General features: G+C 46.0%; 1 protein-coding gene across 1 annotated transcript in view; it reads left to right on the top strand.

Annotated features, from left to right (window-relative positions):
• Positions 1–18,744, top strand: part of LOC136653183 (uncharacterized) — a 124,895-nt gene that overhangs the window by 101,745 nt on the left and 4,406 nt on the right. Inside the window, 9 exon segments of the mRNA XM_066630092.1 lie at positions 166–185; positions 4,990–4,994; positions 6,342–6,640; positions 7,336–7,671; positions 8,615–8,932; positions 10,479–10,796; positions 15,432–15,440; positions 16,229–16,549; positions 18,029–18,340. Of these exon segments, the coding sequence (XP_066486189.1) occupies positions 166–185; positions 4,990–4,994; positions 6,342–6,640; positions 7,336–7,671; positions 8,615–8,932; positions 10,479–10,796; positions 15,432–15,440; positions 16,229–16,549; positions 18,029–18,340 (1,938 nt within the window).

Genomic DNA, 18,744 nt, shown 5'->3' on the forward strand with positions numbered 1-18,744 from the left:
TATATAATACCACAGGAATAATCTGCAATTATCCCAAGATCAATGCAGCAAAGTATAACCAGTCATTTTGGGGAACTTGTTGACACACAATTTCACAGATGAAGAAAGCCTTGAATGAAGTTGGCCTTTGGCCAACTTAAACTTGACCAATCTCCTCCCTCCCAGGCTTCGCCAGCCCCTTCCCAGCATTTCACTTCCCAACCTTTGCCCAGGGCATTGACCTCCATGACTGTCCCATCAGGACAAGTTGCAGCCTCAGTGTTCAGACTGCGTTCACTCTTGTCTAAGTCACTTCATTGCTTCGACTAAGCTGGGGCCCTTGCTGGGTTGATGGCTGTCAGCATTGTCCCTTCTTTGGTGCAACCTATTGGAAGGCAGCTGTCGGAGATGGCTGTGATCCTTATCCTCCTGGTCTGTCTTCGGGGTAAGTGATTTTCTTGTCCCCCTGCAAGTTAGCCAATGTGCATCCTTGACATCCCCCTTAAACTCAGGCATGACTGTTTTGCTAGAATCACTGCTTGCAAAATCTTACTGTTTGGTTAATACAGATCAATCAAGCAGAAATTCACAACCAAACCTTATGATGCACCCCCAGTTTCTAGCAGGTGTTCTTCTGTTCTGTCCAGTCAGCCTGAAACAAGAGTCTTGTAGCAATACCTGGGAACTTGCAGAGAGGAGGTGGCTTCAGGGAAAGGAAAAGGCAAAAACTCTTTCACTTTCCCCCACTCCTGCAAGATTTCAGCACGTGCTATAAGGCTCAGCTTCGAGAGGAGCTTCCAGTACTGACCCTGAAGACTTTATGGGAGTGAGATAGTCAGGGAGAGGCACTCTTCTCTTTTCTCCCTTCTGAAATCTCACAGTATAGTGCAGGGAGGAGAGTCGGTTTGATGGTCATCTCCCCACCCCTCATCACTCCCTCCAGGGCAGATATGACTTTAGCCATATATCAGTTCACTCAGTGGCGTCACTAAGAGGGGCTGGGGGGGTAAGTTGCCCCGGGCTCCACATGTCTGGGGGAGGCTGTCATGCTGGACAAAACCAAGAGGGTAGAGGCCAGCATGTATCTTCCTCAACAGTGCCGGGAAAAAGATGAAGGCCTCCAGAGGCTTAGGAGGTGACTGGGGGCTTCAGGGGGTGAGCAGGAGGGGACTTCGGGGTGGGGGGGGAGCCATCAGAGCAAGGAACAATGAGCAGCAAGGGACCGTCAGCACAATCCTATGCATGTCTACTCAGAAGTAAGTTCCAATGTGTTCAATGAGGCTTACTCGCAAGAAAGTTTGTATCGGATTGCAGCCTATGTTTGCTGCCACTTGCATAGAGTGCCTCTTGCATAGAGTTCCATTTTTTTTAAGAGGCTGCTGCAGAGGCAAAAACAGCCACTTGTCACCCCTTGCTCTGGGGTCCTGATGTGGGGGGCACCATAATTGTCAACTTTACTCTGGGCACCAGAGTGGCTAGCTACACCACTGAGTTCACGTGCACTACTTAGACTCCACTTGGCAGGCAGAGCTCCAGGGTGCCATTTTTGCGCATTTGAAGAAGCCCTCCCACCCACTCTGAACCTCTTACGGGTTTTTGGTGCATTGCGTCAATGTCTTGCAGGCCTCCCAACCTAGAAGCAACTGGTGATGACATCATTTTCAGTTACTTCTGGTGGTGTGCATGATAGGCCAGTGTGCACAAAGTGGTACATGGTGAGTGGAACATTGAGAAATGCTATTCTAAAGTTCTTTGGAAGTATCAATCGGCATGTGGATAGATGCAATCCAGCTGACTTGGGGCCCAATTTTATCAGGTCAGCACTGGCCCTCTGCTGGCACAGCCTGCGCCAGGCAGAGGCTCCCACCTGGAGCTACAGGCAAGCCCTGGGCGGTGAAGTGGTGAGTGGTTTCCAGGGCGGAGATGTTCTAGGATGGAGGGAGGGTGATGGAAAGGTGGGAGGGGGAACAGGGTAAGAGGGGGTGGGACCAGCAGGGCAGAGCACCACCTGATCCAGAACCCCACATTGGTTTCCTGGGCTGCTTTACTCTGCTCTGGCTAAATAGCCAGTGCAGACTTGAGTAGTCTCATTGCGGGGCCTCCTGCCTTACCCGGGGGAAGGGGATGAATGGCCCCTTCCCTCGAGGAGCCAACAGTGGCTACCTGGTGGCCACTGAATGCAGTGGTAGCCATTCTGGCACTGCTGCTCCTTTGGGCACTGGGCAGTTCAGGATTGGACTGCCTGACTGTCAGACAATATTTTGGTCTCTCACCAAATGCTCTTGAGTAAACTTTGCATCCCTTGAATCAGAGGTCCCTTTATGGATGGCTAACTGGCTAAAAAACAGGAAGCAGAGAGTAGGAAGAAATGAGTAATTTTCACAGTAGAGAAAAGTGGATCTGTATTAAAACTCATGTTTTTTAACTGACTCATAAGAGATCTGGAGGTGGCCATTTGCAAATAACAACACAGTATTCAAGGTGATTACAACTAAGGCCCAAATCCCAACCAACTTTCCAGCACTGGCATAGAGGTGCCAATGGGTCATATGCCATATCCGGCATTTGGGTGGCACTCCAGGAGACCTCCTCAACTTAAGGGAATGTTTGTTCCCTTACCTGGGAGCTGCATTGCCCTTATGTCGGTGCTGGAAAATGGGTTAGGATTGCGCCCTAAAGCAGATTGGGAAGAGCTCCCAAAAGGATCCCTCCAAACTGAATAAATGTGCAACCAAATGACAAATGTGGTTCAATTTCAAGTATAAAATGATGTACGCTTGAACAAAACATTCCAACTTCCCTCATTGGGTTTGTGTTGTTGGTGACAGTGGCCTTTCAATGAATCTGTTGGGTGGGAGACTTAGAATGGACAAGAGAAAGTACTTCACTGTATGTGGAATTCATTGCCACAAGGTGTGGTGATGGCCACTAGCTTGGATGACTTATAAAGGAGACAACCACTGATGGCTACTAGCCTTGATGGCTGTGCACTACCTCCAGGTTCAGCAGCAGTAAACCTCTGATACCAGTTGCAGGGAAGCAATGGCAGGAAGAGAAGTGTGCCCTTCCTCTCCTGCTTGTGGGTTTCTCACAGGCTGCTGATGGGCCACTGTGGAAACAGAATGCTGGACTAGATGGGCAGGAAGGTAGAGCCTCCTTTTGCCTGAAGATAACATCCACAGGTCACCAGTTCGAGGCCACCGGCACTGTGAATGGTGAGACCTTGAAGCAGCTGACAAGCTGAGCCAAGTTATTCCACCTGCTCTTTGGTGTGAGCGAAGAAGCATCTTGGCTGCCCTCCATGAGAGAGATGAAGGAGCTGCTTGTCAGCCTGTGTGGGAGGCAACTGGAGGCCAGAAGTGAGACCAGACCAGGAAGATTCATCTGAAATGTTGTGGTTCTTGAAAGATAGAACCTTCCTTCATTTGTAAAAATCCCTATGGGGATTTAGAACAGCCTGCCCATGTAAACTGCCTTGAATAAAGTCTGAGGAGAAATCTGACGACCAAGAAAGGCGGTATATAAATACCTGCATTTATTATTATTATTATTATTATTTTTATTATTATTATTATTATTATTATTATTATTATTATTATTATTATTATTAGATGGGCCCCTTTGGATCAATCCAGCAGAATTTTTCGTCTGCTCTTTTCTCTCTCACAAATGAACTTAGCACGTAACTTTGGCTTTCAGCAACATTTATCCTTCCTCAGTGCTGTGGTTGTGCCGCCAGGTTTGTTTATCAAAGCAAAGGTTCCTTGTTTAGAGGTTCAGTAAAGCTATGAACATGATAACTCGCTGAATTATTTCTGAAAGTGGCTTATTTGGAGAACTGGATCTTGCATTCGAAACAAACAGTGCTGAATGAGCAAATTCAGCGAGGACACAAGTTTTTAAAAAATGCTTTCTTCTTACCAGAGACAGGAACTAATGCTGCAGCCTGAAGAATGCTGAAGAAACTGGCAAAGCAACAGAACCTAATCTTGGGGAGGGGAGCTGCACAATGCCTGCTTGATACTGCAAACTGTTGCTTGAATTAATTTACCCCCAGGTCATGTGAATGCTTCCCAGGTTCCAAGACATTCCTATATGCAATCCTTAAATGAATAACGATACAGGCACTGAGAGTGGGGCTGCACATGTTAGCAAACATAATCACAGCAGTTACCGTACATGGTCCCCTGAATGTACGTGCGTAGATTCTTTCTACCACCCACTGGCTAGCCGACATTCAAAGAAGAAATCAGAGCACTAAATAGACCCAAATACTTAATACAAGTTCTACTAGGGAATGGTTAACAATAATAATGGAGACATTCATAAAAGAAAAGCAATATAATGGAAACAAATGGAGCAATTGATCAATAGGAATCATCAAAACAAAAACTGCCCAGTATTTTTATTCCGCCTTTCTTGGTCATTGGATTACTCCTTTGACTTTAATTCAAGGCGGTTCACCTAGGCAGCCTTTCTCTTCTACAATAAGCAGAAGTTCTATCTTTCAAGAACCAAACAACATTCCAGATCAGGGGTGTCCAAAATTTTTGGATGAATGAATGAAGGTCTTGCAATTGCTATAAAAGGCCTTGCACAAAGCAAGGCTGGCCTTTCCTTTGCTGCCACTACTGCATCACAGACATGAAACAGCAAGCAGTGGAGGGAGCCCTCATCCCACAGATCATGCAAAAAGGTCAAACAGTTGCCTTCATGCTGAGAGCAGTTGTGTCGGGCCAGTGCGGGCTGCAACAAATCTCTGGAGGGCCTGAGGCTCATTGGTGACTGGGGGCTCCCTGAGGGCTGCATTAAGAGGCCTCGAGGGCCCCATGTGGCCCCAGGGCCGGGGTTTGGGTACCCCTGTTCCAGATGGATCTTTTAACAGTCTGGTATCAATTCTGACGTCCAGTTGCCTCCCACGCTGGCTGACAAACAGCTCCTTTTCTCGCACTAAAGGAGCAGCCAAGACGACGTCTTCACTCACACCAAAGAGCAGGTGGAAAAGCTCAGCTCAGGTCCTCCGTTGCTTTTCAAGGTCTTGCCGCTCATGGAAGCGTCTGGTGATCTCAAACAGGTGACCTTCAGATGTTATCTTTGGGTTTAACGGCAGCTCTTCCCTCTAGACCAGGGGTGTCCAAACTTTTTGGCAGGAGGGCCACATTCTCTCTCTGACACTGTGTCGGGGGCTGGGGGAAAAAAGAATTAATTTACATTTCAAATTTGAATAAATTTACATAAATGAATATATTAGAGATGGCACTTATAGGAATGAATCTTAACCCTATAAAAGGCCTTGCTCAAAGCAAGGTCAGCCTTTCCTTCACTGCCGCTGCTGCATCACAGACATGGAAACAAGCAGTGGAGGGAGCCCTCGTCCCAACTGAGAGCAGTTGCTGGGCTCCAGCAAGTCTCCAGAAGGCCAGAGTTTCATTGGAGGGCTCCCCGACGGCCTGATTGGGAGCCACCGAGGGCCGCAAGTGGCCCCCGGGCTGGGAATTGGGCACCCCTGCTCTAGACTAGACCTTCTGCCCAATCAAAACAATAATATACCAGAAAAAAAGAGCATCAGTGAAAACACATCAGCAACACAAAAACTGCCAGAAGAAAATGATCAGAGGAATAAGCAAAGGTGGTCAAAAAAGTCACGTTTACAGCTTCTACTGAAAGCTATCTAGGAGAGAGGGACAGTTTCACTTACGGCAGGAAGTTTGACATGGTGGGAGCGACAGCTGGAGAGCTGTGTCACATCTCACTGCCAAACAACAGCTGCCAGATGGCAGAGAAGGCAAGAGACCCTCACAAGTAGATGTTAATGAACAGCAGATTAATATGGAGAGAGGCAGTGCTCTAAAGACTTTAGGACTAAGACATCTGAGGTTGTAAATGTCATAACCAGCAGATTGAATTGCTCATGAATGGACAAGGAATGAAGCTTGGATAGCGAGGACAAAGTGCATTATGTGCTTGATAATGTTTCTGTGGGATCTTCAAAGGCAGCCCCATACAGCATGCATTACTGTATCTCATTGAGAGGGGGATCATGCCTACTTCCACTTGAGACTGAAATGGGCATGATTGGAACACCAGTTTAATTTTGGCAAAAGGACTCAGGGCCGTAACAATCGGCCACAAAGTTGGATCCAGGAGTACTCCCAAACCGCAAATCCTATCCTCAGGGGGTGTGCAACCCCATTTAGAGCAAGCGGATCCACCAGTAGGCCTCCTGACTAGGAATAGCTTTGCCTAATCTGAATTTAATTTCACCTTGTGTGCCACAAGCAGCCCTTCACTGGCTAACCTGCTCTTTGAATTCTGGTTTCCTTAGGTACAGCCTCAGAATCAGGCACCGTAACTGATATCAGGCTGGTGAATGGGCCACATCGCTGCGCTGGGAGAGTCGAGGTGTTCCATGATGGCCAGTGGGGCTCCGTTTGTGGTGATAACTGGGACATGAGGGAAGCCAGAGTTGTATGCCAGCAGCTGGGCTGTGGAGCAGCAAGTTCAGTTCCGGCTAATGCCCACTTTGGAAGAGGGGCTGGCCCCATTTGGCTGGATAATGTCAAATGCAGGGGGACAGAATCGGCCCTGAGTCAATGCCCTGCAAAGCCTTGGGGAGAAAGTAACTGCAATCACCAAGAAGATGCCAGTGTTGTGTGCTCAGGTAGGGTTGTGATCCGATATAGGTTGAGTGACACTGTACCAAATATATTTGCCATGCTAAATATTTCTCCTGAGCTTTCTCCCCAATAGTAATGGCTACTAGTATTTAGCAGATTAGTGGATAAGATATAGGTGAGCAATATGTTGTTTATTTATGTAAAGTCTACTAACCCTTAAGGCTGTAATCCTGAGGCCATAAGGGACTGTCACAGAGTCTGCATTTGAGTAGGTGGAGAGGTGTCACTTCCCCTTTACCCTGCATGAGGAAGTTCTACCTTGATGCCTCTAGGTCAGTGATTTTCAACCTTTTCCATCTCATGGCACACTGACGAGGCACTAAAATGGTCAAGGCACACCACCGGTTTTTTGAAAATTGACAAGACACACCATGCTGCCAGTGGGGGCTCACATCTCCCATTGGCCCTATTAATAAATGACCTTCCCCCAGATTCCTGTGGCACACCTGTGGACCACTCGCGGCACACCAGTGTGCCACAGCACAGTGGTTGAAAATGGCTGCTCTAGGTCATGATTGTAAAATCTGCCATCAATCCACAGCAGGCTGACACACTATCAGCGAGTCATTCAGCCTCCTGACCAAGAGAACTTTTTTCTTGTTCAAATTTAATTTGAGTTGGTTTGTCTGCATCCAGCTTTCTGCTTGCTGACCTACTCTCTGAAATTTGATCTCCCTAGGAGTGGCTTCAGACTCAGACCCTGCAGCTGAGATTAGGCTGGTGAACGGCCCACATCGCTGCAGTGGGAGAGTGGAAGTGTTATATCATCGTTTCTGGGGCACCATTTGCGATAACGGCTGGGGCATCGAGGAGGCCAGAGTCACATGCCGACAGCTGGGATGTGGTGAAGCCAAATCAGCTGAAAGTGGTGCACAATTTGGAAGAGGCGACAAGCCCATCTGGCTGGATGATCTCAGGTGCAGGGGGACAGAATCGGCTCTTAGTCAATGCCCAGCAAGCGATTGGGGAGAAAACAACTGCACCCACAGACAAGATGCAGGTGTTGTGTGCTCAGGTAGGTTCATGAACTGATGGATCGTTTGACATGATCAGGGTTTGCAGTTGCCTTTATTAGCAGTCTAATATCCTGGAATCACTTTAATATGCTTTATTAGCCTAATTTATTAGCCTAATTTATTAGCCTAATATACTTTACTAGCAGTCTAATAAGCAGTTTAATGATTACACATAATAATAATACTACCCAATTACAAGAATAATAATACTCTTATTAATACTCTTATTAATTAGCAATCTGAATTTTACTGAATATTCAGCTATCTGAATAAATTACTGGGATTTATTATTTAAAGGCTGTGATAATGAAGAGGGAGGAAAAGCAATGCAAAAAGCTTTCCCAAAAAAAGTATTAGGGATACTGTGGCAAAGTTAGCACCTGCTTTATGGGGCATGAGGAGGTACAGTGGCTGAGTGGTTAAAGACACTGGACTGTTGGCTGAACAGTCAACAGGTGGGGGTGTTCCTGGACAGGGAGGAGGATGGCAGGGGGATTTTCAGGGTGGGAATAGGAAAGGCAGGGGATGTTTCAGAGGAAGGAGCGGGTGGATCCTGGCAGCATCAGCTTGTGCCAGAATCCTATCCCTGGAACTTCACCCCAGAATGCCTTCTGCCTCTTCTCTGATTCAATGCCATCAAAATGACTGACATAGATCCAAGGAGATCTATAGGTGATAATAGCCCATCAGGGGTTTTACTTACCTGGCTGTCCGATCCTCATCACCACCATAGTATGCAGTGTGCACCATTATGGAGTGGCTTACTGCTATAGTTACTCATAGATATTGCATGCTGTTACTCTCATTTACTCTCACCACTGTTTCTTCCTACCAGTTGTTATCCAACCCAGAGACTATGTGTAACAATCCCCTTCTCTCACACGCTAACCCACTTGTTAAATTTGGTTTAATTAGGAGGAGTTTGGGGCTCAGATCCTTCAGCTACAAACCCAGAGATCAGGCTGGTGAATGGTCAAGCTCGCTGCACTGGGAGAGTCGAATTGTTCCATGATGGCCACTGGGGTACCGTTTGTGATGATGGCTGGGATATCAAGGAAGCCAGAGTTGTCTGCCGTCAGCTGGGCTGTGGAAAAGCAAAATTTGCCCCAGATAGAGCACGATATGGAAGTGGAAGTGGCCCCATCTGGCTGGCTGATCTCAGCTGCAATGGAACAGAATCAGCCCTCAGTCAATGCCCAGCACGTGACTGGGGAGTGAATAACTGCAGACATAATGAAGATGCTAGTGTTGTGTGCTCAGGTAAGTTGAGCACTTACTCGAGTTGGTGAATTGGTGAATCTCCGAGTCAGTTCACAATACTTTTGACATGGATAGAATTGCCAAGTATCTAGAAAGGAAGCTGGCCTGGCCTGCTCCTATGCAGAGAAAATAAATGCATGGCATCAAGAGAAGCATATCTTGGTAGGAACATCTGGGGATCCAAGTGCTGCTTCTATCACAGGACAGACATCAATAAACATTCTTAATGCTCCTAAGTAGTGTTCTAAAGATAGTGTTTTTAAGTCCAGTTAGTTAAAAACAAGCAACCCCCCTTTTGTTTACAACAATGTTATGGCTTCTATTTTCAGTTTCAATTTTTAATCTATTTTTACAAGGAAAACAACAGCAACAAAACAATATTTGTAATTATTTGAACAAAACTAACAGCCCAATCCTATCCAATGCTGGAGCAGCAGGGCCACCAGCCCAGGTTGTTGCCAGCGTTCGATTCAAGCAGGTGGGAAGTCTTTTCAGGGAAAGGGAACATTTGTTCCCTTATCCCGTGTAGTGCCCCAGCCTGCTCAATGGGGCTACTTTAATCTGTGCCTGCTATTTAGTTGCCACAGAGTTGAGTAGCCCTGTGTAGGGCTCTCAGGCCTGGAATTGGTACTTGCCATTTTTAAATTCAAAATGTTTGTGATACTTTTAAATTCAATAAATATACAAAACAGTACAATTTTATGTGCTAAGTTATACATAATAAATGTTGTGTTCCTAAATGTTTTGAAGTATACTGGTAGTACATTCAGGAGAGAGATTCTCAACTTAAAATAAACTGGGTGGTTTATTAAAGTTGCTGCATACAGAATTTCTAAAGTTCTCTCCATCTCTCTCATAGACATACACACAATTGTCTGCCACGTCACTTCCTGATCATCCATTTTCTTCCTTCTTTCTACTGCTTCTTCTTCCTCTTATATAAGTATACACTTATTATTACATTCTCCTTTCAACAGTTCAAAACAAATTGGGAACTTATTTCAACTGGTTGGAGCTAACAGTTAGTAGCATTCATTCCCTTGGAGTTACCAAGCCTTTCCCACTGAATGTTCTGAATAGTTTCTTAATGTTCTAGAGCAGCCAACTGAGAGTGCAGTAATCTAACTGAGCGGTGATGAAGACATTACTAGCCATTTTCAGGTCCACTTGAGACTAGGTTGTGATCCTAGCTGAGAGTCAGCCCCATTTAGTTCAATGGAACTTACTGCTGAGTAGACATGTATAGGGCTCTGCTGAAAAAAAATGATGCAGTTCATGCGCTAGCCTAAGCTGGGCAACAGCATTCAGAATCAGGGCACCTGAACCTCCAGAAGCAAAACTATCTTCAAGAGTACTCCTATCCTTCACACTTGGTCCATCAAGGGGAGTATAAGTCCATCCAGAACAGTTCGACACACTGAGTCAGTAGGTCTTCTGAACAGGAGAATGTCTGAATTTCATGTTATTTTGTTTGCTCATGTATAGTCTTTTATGTTTAGACCCACTCTCTCAAATTTGATCTGCCTAGGTGTGGATTTCATCTCAGATACTGCAGTTGAGGTCAGGCTGGTGAACGGTTCAAGTAACTGCAGTGGGAGAGTTGAATTGTTCCATGACAATCAGTGGGGCACGATTTGTGATGACGGCTGGAGTATAGCGGAAGCCACAGTTATATGCCAGCAGCTGGGCTGCGGAGAAGCAAGATCAGCCCCAGTTGGAGCCCAGTTTGGAAGAGGAGACGGCCCCATCTGGCTGAATGATGTCCAGTGCATAGGAACAGAATCAGCCCTCAGCCAGTGCCAAGCAAAGCCTTGGGGAATAAATAACTGCAATCACGGAGAAGATGCTGGCGCTATCTGCTCCGGTACCATAACCCTATAGTTTGCTTTACCAAATAAATTTCCCATGTTCAATGTTTCTTATGTGAATCTTCTCTGCCACGTGGTGTCTATTATATAAGAAGATACAAGAACAACATGGAACATTCTTTTATGAAAATACAACCTTTAAGCTTTCGTTTCTAAATCCCAATCAACTCACTGGATCTGTCACAAAATTTGTTCATGGGGTTGGAGTCTTTCAGCCCTGATTTAATTGATTCAGGCCTCTAATCTCCAGCAACTACTACCAGTCCTCTCTCTATTTAGTGGCACTTTGAGACTGATCGCTCCACAATCCAGTCAACAATCCCAAAATTTTGTCTGCTGCATTTTGACCTCTTCAGTATAAATCCCCCAATTTAGCTTAATTCTGGGCCAAGCAAGCCCAGGCTCGAGAGTCCATATGCGTAGTGGTAGACACATGTGTATGAGAGCAGTGTTGGCACCAGCACATAGACCACAATACCTTTATGCGATTATTGTGATTCACAGCACAATCCTAACTTGCTCTGGAATGGGCAGGCCAATTGGCCTGCCCTGTATCCAGCATGAGTTTGGGGCTGAAAGCGGCTTGGCTTGGGGCAAGGGGAATCGCTTCCCCATAGCCTGGATAAAGCCACAGTAGCCCCAATAGGTCTACTTGGATCTGTGCCACCTCTTTAGGTGACACTGATCCAAGCACCCCAGAGTTGCACTGGGCTGCCCAGGAATGGAGTCAGGATCTGGCACGTGCCAGATCCTGGCCCCACCCCCTGCTCTCCCACCACCTGCCCATGGACCCACCTATGCCCACCCTCTGCCCTGAAACACCTCCTCCCCACCTTCCCCTGACCCCATGCCAGCCGCCGCAGCTTTACTTGCCTCTCTTGTCGTGGAGGCTGAATGCAGCCTCCGCAAGCTGGCACACATCCTTAGTACTGGCCTGGCTGGCACTCAAAGAGGTGCAAATGTGCTTTACAGCACGTTTGTGACCCTCCAGGGCTGGCGCAAGGAAACTTAGAATTGTACTCTCAGACACTTAAAAACTCTCATGGCTTTCAGTTGCCCTGTCATCATCTCTGACCATGTCTGAAAGCTCAGTAACAAATTGCCTCTCTGTCATTTAGACTAGGAATTGTAAAGAAGCAAAGTTCTGAAAGTCCGGCCTTTGGACATTTTCCTTTCCTAAACAGGTTGTGAATCAAATAGCAAACGGGCAGAATCAGGGGTCAGAGAAATACTGATATTATAACCTGGCCAACACTAGACGATAATGAGTTTAAAGAGTACAAGAGATTTGTTACTGGGCAAAATAACCCTAAATCAACCCAAAATAACCCTAAAACAAATATTTGTGCTTGGGATGATTAATCATTTCTGTTTCTGCTGCTGGTTCAAGCACCGCATATGTTGCTACAAGGAAAGGCTGTGATCGACTCCAGCTGTCCTGCAGCTGTTTTCAGACAGCAGGCTTCATAACTGGTGGGATTCTGTGCAAGCTCTTCTCATATCCTTGCCCTTAAGCCTTTAGTCAAAATCCTTTTATTGGTCATTCTGGGAAAGACTATTCTCCCCCCCCCCCGCCCCTCATTACAAACACCAGGTCACCTCTACACACAAAAAAAGCAATGTTGACACAAAAGCTTCTGGGATGACTGTCACATTTCATTCTATAGGACTTACTATCAGGAAATGTCTGCGTGTGTTTGAGCCCAGAGGATGAACAGCCTCACCTGAGACACTAGAACTCCCCCTTTTCTCCAGACACCTAATGGAGTCTAAGACATTATCCTGCTTTGCTTCATGCAAGGAGGGACAGGGCAAAAATGCCCTCATCTTAGGCAGCAAAGGGGTACTATTAATGAAATAAGATTAGTGACCCAATCCTATTCCCCCTCCCTGCCACCAGAACTAGCATTCTAGCTGAGGGGCATGCTTTCCAGATGTTGCAAATGATCTCCCAGGAGCATGGAGCAGCTTGGATCAGCACTACACGTGCAGAAGATGGAGCACCCGCCCAACAAGGTAGTTTGGCAGGAGAGGTGAGACAGCATGGGGGAGGGAGAAATACAGCGGAAGAGAGATTTGACTGAAAGTGGTTTGGGAGCATCCGTATGCACCTATGATTATTCACTAGAGATGACAAGACCCAACCTGTGTTATCATCATTACTTCATTTATTCCAAACTGTCTCTGAAGACAGGCCCTCGAGCTGAGGGCTGACACAACCAGATTCCTGACTGTACTAGAAATCTCTGCTAACATGAAGTCACTGCCAAGTCAGACACTGAGTGGGAACTGAAAGCGGTTCCACCAAAAAAAAAAAAAAAAAAAAAAAAAAAAAGAGTGCTATTTCAGTTACCAATGAATGCTGGATTAGACATATCCCTCCCTCAGCGTGCACCGGCAGGGACCCGGCATTTTGTCTTCCGGCCTGTGTCTCCACAAGTGTCCCAGCAGGACAGCTGTAGCTGAAGCTTCATCCAAGTGAGGAATCTGCTCCCACCTAGCTGGGTTTGTGGAACTAATGGCAGCCCTAATCCTTCCCTCTTTGTTGAGATCTTTAGGAAAGGAGTTGAGAGCAATGGCGATGATCCTTATTTTCCTGGCCTGGCCTTCAGGTGAGTCAGCCTTCTCTTCCAAGTGGCATATTAATAAATATGTACCATCTCTCCTCTGGCAATTAAGTGACTAGCAGCTCTTACAAAATCATACTGCCTGACTTTTGGAAATCAAGCAGGTGGAAGTGATAAAATTTGCTGTGTTTCTTCCAGTGTTTTACTGGGTAGAGCTTTTCGGAGCTCCAACTACCCTTTGTAGCCCTAAAGGGTTTAGGACAGATGCCTGAGCATTTTATTGCAGTTCATCAGGGTATCTTTTTATGACCCTTCCTTCCTGAAAAGCCCCTCTATAATATAGGGAGGGTAGCTTTTGAACTTCATGGCATGTGTCCACATGATCCTAATCCTCACCTCCTGGCCACTTACTATGCACTGGCAGGGACTTTAAAAAGTCCATCCTCCCTCTTCTCCTCCATTCCCCCCTTTTTACTGTCTGACACTTCAAAATTCCATGGCTCAGTCGCTCTCAATGTTCTGTAGGTCCGAGAAGCTCTCAGGTTTTTACTGGGCCATCTTGATGAGTGTGTCTTTTTTAAAGTCTTAAAAAAAAAATTAAAAACTAACTTCTGCATATTTAGGAAGTCCCCAGCATTGCAGAAACTTCCATATTTTTAGTGACCCTGTTTCACTTTAAAAGAGAGATACCAGAACACTAAAATTCAGTATTAGAGAGAATTAATCATAAGTTAGCAATATGACTCAGTCAGCATTCCTCCTTTTCCCTTCTCCAAAGTATCTCAGATAGCAGTTTTCCTATAATTTTCACACTAACATTAAATAAAAATGTAGTCCAAATGTACCTGAAGAAAATGCACTCTACTCCCTGTCTGAGGCCAAGACTCACCCATCAATCTTGTTCTAGAACCTTCCATTTGGATTTGCAGTCTTTAACAAGGGGAGCATTGTAACCACCGTGTGATTTTCAAACTCTGGGTTCAAAGTAACAATGCTTTCTTTGGAACAGGAAAGGAGGGGTGAAATGGTGAAACACAGGTTTATGTCCAACAAGCCATGGTTGAACATGCTGAATTTGTTGGTCTCACAGATGGATGTAACTGCACACAAGCACTCTCAAAGCAGTCAAGATACTGAGATGCATGCCAAAAAAATCTACAACACATTCACAAAACTCCTGCTGCGAATAGGAAAGAAATTAAATCATGCTACTTGCAAATCTCACCTGCAAGAAGCATGATTTCACCTGCAAATCGTTACTGATTATTTTTTCCCCAGCTCATTTTCATGTACAGCAGTCAACCTTCTTACTGAGAAACACTCTCACATTTGCCCCAAAGCTTGTGAGTGGAAAAACAGATGGTTGTATTTATTCCCTTTCCCTGCATATTTTAAATGCCATTGGTCATCTAAGAGACTCCCCAGAGAAAGTCTGGTAACAGCTGACAAATACAAATTGACAAATTTTGACAAATTTTGGCATCTGCTACTGCTGACTAAAGTCTACATCACAAGAAAAAAATATTCCTTGCTTCTGAGAGCTCATAACCAGATTGTATGTGTTAGATCAGCAGTGTCAAATTTATTTCATATAGTGTAGAGAAAATAAGCGCAATAATGGAAAAGATGCTGCTGTTTTCTGCTAGGGTCAATTCATGGGTTGGTTCACAGGATTGCCAGCTAGCCAGAGAAACATATTTCCTGGTCTTTTCCAGTGCCTTTAACTGCAATTTGTGTTGCGGTAATCAGCAAGAATTTGCAGGGCACAGACGGAAACATTATTGGGTGCTAATGTCTGCACATCAAGGGATAGAAGAGAAGCCATTAAACAACCCTACACATGGTGAAGTCATCCCAAGTTTAATTCATGATACCTTTTGCATGGCCTCTGAAAAGGGGGTACATTGTACCTGGGCCCAGGGTCCAATAGGAGGCCCGGGTGCCAAATTTGTACCTGGGTCCAGGAAGCCATTGTACCTGGGCCCAGGGAGCCAGAAATTTCCTGGGAACTCAGCTGGCCTCATAAAGACTGAAAGATGGAGGCTGGGTCAAATATGAGGCCAGGTCTACCAGGTTGATAGACATGGGCTCCCCATCAGGAAGCCCAGTAGACCTGGGCTCTGGAGATTTTCCCAACTGTAGCTACCCTTCTCTACCCTGTTTTGCTCCTCTATTTCCCCTTTGCAAAGGAGGCCAACATAAACTTTGTACCCCCAGATAAAATTCTTCTTGGAAGCCTTGACCTTTAGTGTGGCGAAAATCTCTTACGAGTGTGCTCCCCCGTGCGGCATGGTGAAAGGCTTGTGAAGGAGCTCCTTATGGTGTTCAGAATACCTCAGGAAGACAATTGTCTTCTCATTCCTTCCCCTGAATTCTACTAGTACAGCAGCTGACTTATGCAGAGTTGTTCCTCTGGAACAAAGGTATTAACTAGGAGCTTTCTTTATACACTGAATGAACAAAATGGCTCTTATTGTAACACATGCTGTGCTTCACTAATGGCTAACTGTACCCTGGGAATGCAATGCGTCCCTGTGTTCAAAGACATGTGAACCTCCCTGTTAGTAGTGGTCATTTCTATCCCCAAATGCTCCCTGAGGCATCTGGTGGACCAGGAAGCTGGACTACATGGGTCTGTGGCCTGATCCAGCAGAGATCTTCTTATGGGTCTGGGAAATTTGTATCACATAGTGACTCATCCAGCCTGCAGACACTGATACTAATTCTGCCAATGAGTTGAGGCAACAAATGCATTCCCCCCCCCCAATTCATATTAGCAAGCCCTTCTCGCCTTCTTGGAGATTTTACTTGAAAGCCTGTGACTTTGTGGTGCTTCTATGATATATCTTTTACCATTTCAGAATCAGCAGATCTGAGACTAGTCAATGGTTCTCATCCAGGAGGGTGTTCCGGGAGGGTGGAAGTACTTTATCTCCAAGAATACGGAACTGTGTGTGATGATGGCTGGGATCTAAAGGAAGCCGCAGTAGTGTGTAGGTTCCTTGACTGTGGGACGGCCATATTTGCTGCACGCAGAGCTCAGTTTGGAAACGGATCTGGTCGCATCTGGCAAGATGATGTGAAATGCACAGGAAATGAATCTTCCCTCTCTGATTGTGATTCCAAGCCTGTGGGAAGTCATGACTGTGAACCTGAACAAGATGCTGGCGTTGTGTGTTCAGGTAATCAATGTTGATGAGACACTGTACATCAGACAGAGTTTTTGGAAAGGCAGCTTTTTCATTCCTGCTTGCAGCCCTTTCTCCCAAATATTCCTGATCTTTAGGAACATTAAACTACTTTTAAAATTCAGTCCCATATGCTGTTTGAAAAGTCTTCTCCCGATGGTGGCGGCTTTGGCAAGATGATAAACAAGATGGTCTTGTGTAAGGCAAGATCACCTGACACGTCAGCCATGAGCAAGGTCCACCACTGTTTTTGCATGCCACCATGCATGTAGAGAAGAAGTATTGGTTTGTGTACAATTAAAAGAGTATGCATATACCCAAAGCTGGCGCCAGTGACTGACATTGAGCAGGGCCCACTGCTGGTCCCTGAATCCACCCCTGTGCCTACAACTTTCATGCAGTGGTGACACAGTGAGTTTCAGGGCTAGTCCAATAGAAGAGTGTCCATGGAAGGCAGTTTTCTCTGGGCCTCCTGAACCTTGAACCAGTCCTGTACATGTTAGTATCAGATGCAGGTACAGAGGAATCAAGTGGGCCAAGGCTCAAGGCAGCAGTATGGTTTTACCATCTGCCCTCCATTAAGACTGAATGTCAAAGAGAGAGAGAGAGAGAGAGAGAGAGAGAGAGAGAGAGAGAGAGAGAGAGAGAGAGAGAGAGAATTCCCTGCCAGCCTGTTGTTTGTCTCTCCCGTAAACTCTACCATGTTGCACGTTTACCATGGGGATCATCTGTGCCGATAATTCAGTCTCACTTGGTCAGTGGAGGATTAGCTCAGCATTGTGCCACATGTGCAAACACACTCAAGTGATCAGGGCTGTGTTCACTCCAATCCTGAGAACTGCCTCGATCACATCCCCTTCCTATGGGGACCTTCCCCTGACCAAGAAATGAACAAAGAGCATCATTTCTTCACGGGGGTCATTGTAGTCCCAATGCAGCCCTGACAGGAAGCAGACAGTCTCCCAGGGCCTGGTTTTCCCCAGCTGCCTCTGCCATGAATTCCTTTTCTGCTGCTCCAAATGAAGTGGCTGGGTGTCTTGGGGTGGGGTAGTGGTGGAAGCAGCTTAGAGCACCCAGCAATTGCTCTCTCTGCTGCCACCTTGCAGTGATCTGTCCCAAGGCAAACCTGGGTGAGAGGCAGCAATGAATGCAAGAAGACTTGGGTCCTTTTGGACATTTTGCAGGTGATCAATATGATTCCTTGCAAAACTTCAGAGATTTAGGCACATTTGGCCAGAATGCGCACAAATCTTTGAGCCCTTTCAGGGCAAGCCAGGGGATACTTACACGGCCTCATCAGATTAATTTATAAGTAGAAGTGTCTGTTTACTATAAGATTCTATTACAGCCTACATTTTAATGAGCACAGTGGGCTTACTTCTGAGTAAAATAAACAACACTGTTTTCAAACACCTCTGTACATGAGATACAACTTTTTTCCCCCCTCATCATCATTTACTGTTTTATTCTCAGATAATCTTAGACTGGTAGGTGGTCCAAATCGCTGCAGTGGGAGAGTTGAGGTTCGAACACCACCTAGCAAGGAGTGGAGAACTGTATGCGACCGTACCTGGGACATAAAAGATGCTGAAGTCACGTGTAGACAACTGGGCTGTGGCAAAGCCACATCAACCCCAGGTGGAGCTCATTTTGGAATGGGATCAGGTTCCATCTTGTTGGATGTTCACTGCAGTGGCTCCGAAAGTGACATTGCACAGTGTGCAGTACACACAGAGGGGAACAATGGCTGTCACCATGGACAAGACGCAGGAGTTATTTGTTCAGGTAATCTTCAATGGCAACTTTATCCTTGTGAAAATGAGAACAGAGAATGATGTGCCAAGGAATAGAGCAGTGTTTGCCAAACTATGGCTGATGGACCGGATCTGGCGCAATGCTGAAGCCCTCCCATCATGAGCAATGCTTACTGTTCCACCACACTGTTCACAATCAGCCCACCCAGTCTTTACAGCATGACTCTCTGTGCAGTTGCATCTGCACAGAAATCCAGGCCCAAAGTCTGCTGGGGCAGTGGGCTACAGACCCGACTGCCCAGAGTGTTGCTCTATAGAGATCAGATGAGCTGATTGTGAGCGGTGTGGAGAACAGTATGCACTGCTCTGAACAGGGAGGTCTTTTTTGCTTCACAGCAGTCATGAGCTAGAATAGAGTGATGAGATGCAAAATCA

The sequence above is a fragment of the Tiliqua scincoides genome, chromosome 5 (assembly GCF_035046505.1).
Source record: "Tiliqua scincoides isolate rTilSci1 chromosome 5, rTilSci1.hap2, whole genome shotgun sequence".
Taxonomy (NCBI): Eukaryota; Metazoa; Chordata; class Lepidosauria; order Squamata; family Scincidae; genus Tiliqua; species Tiliqua scincoides.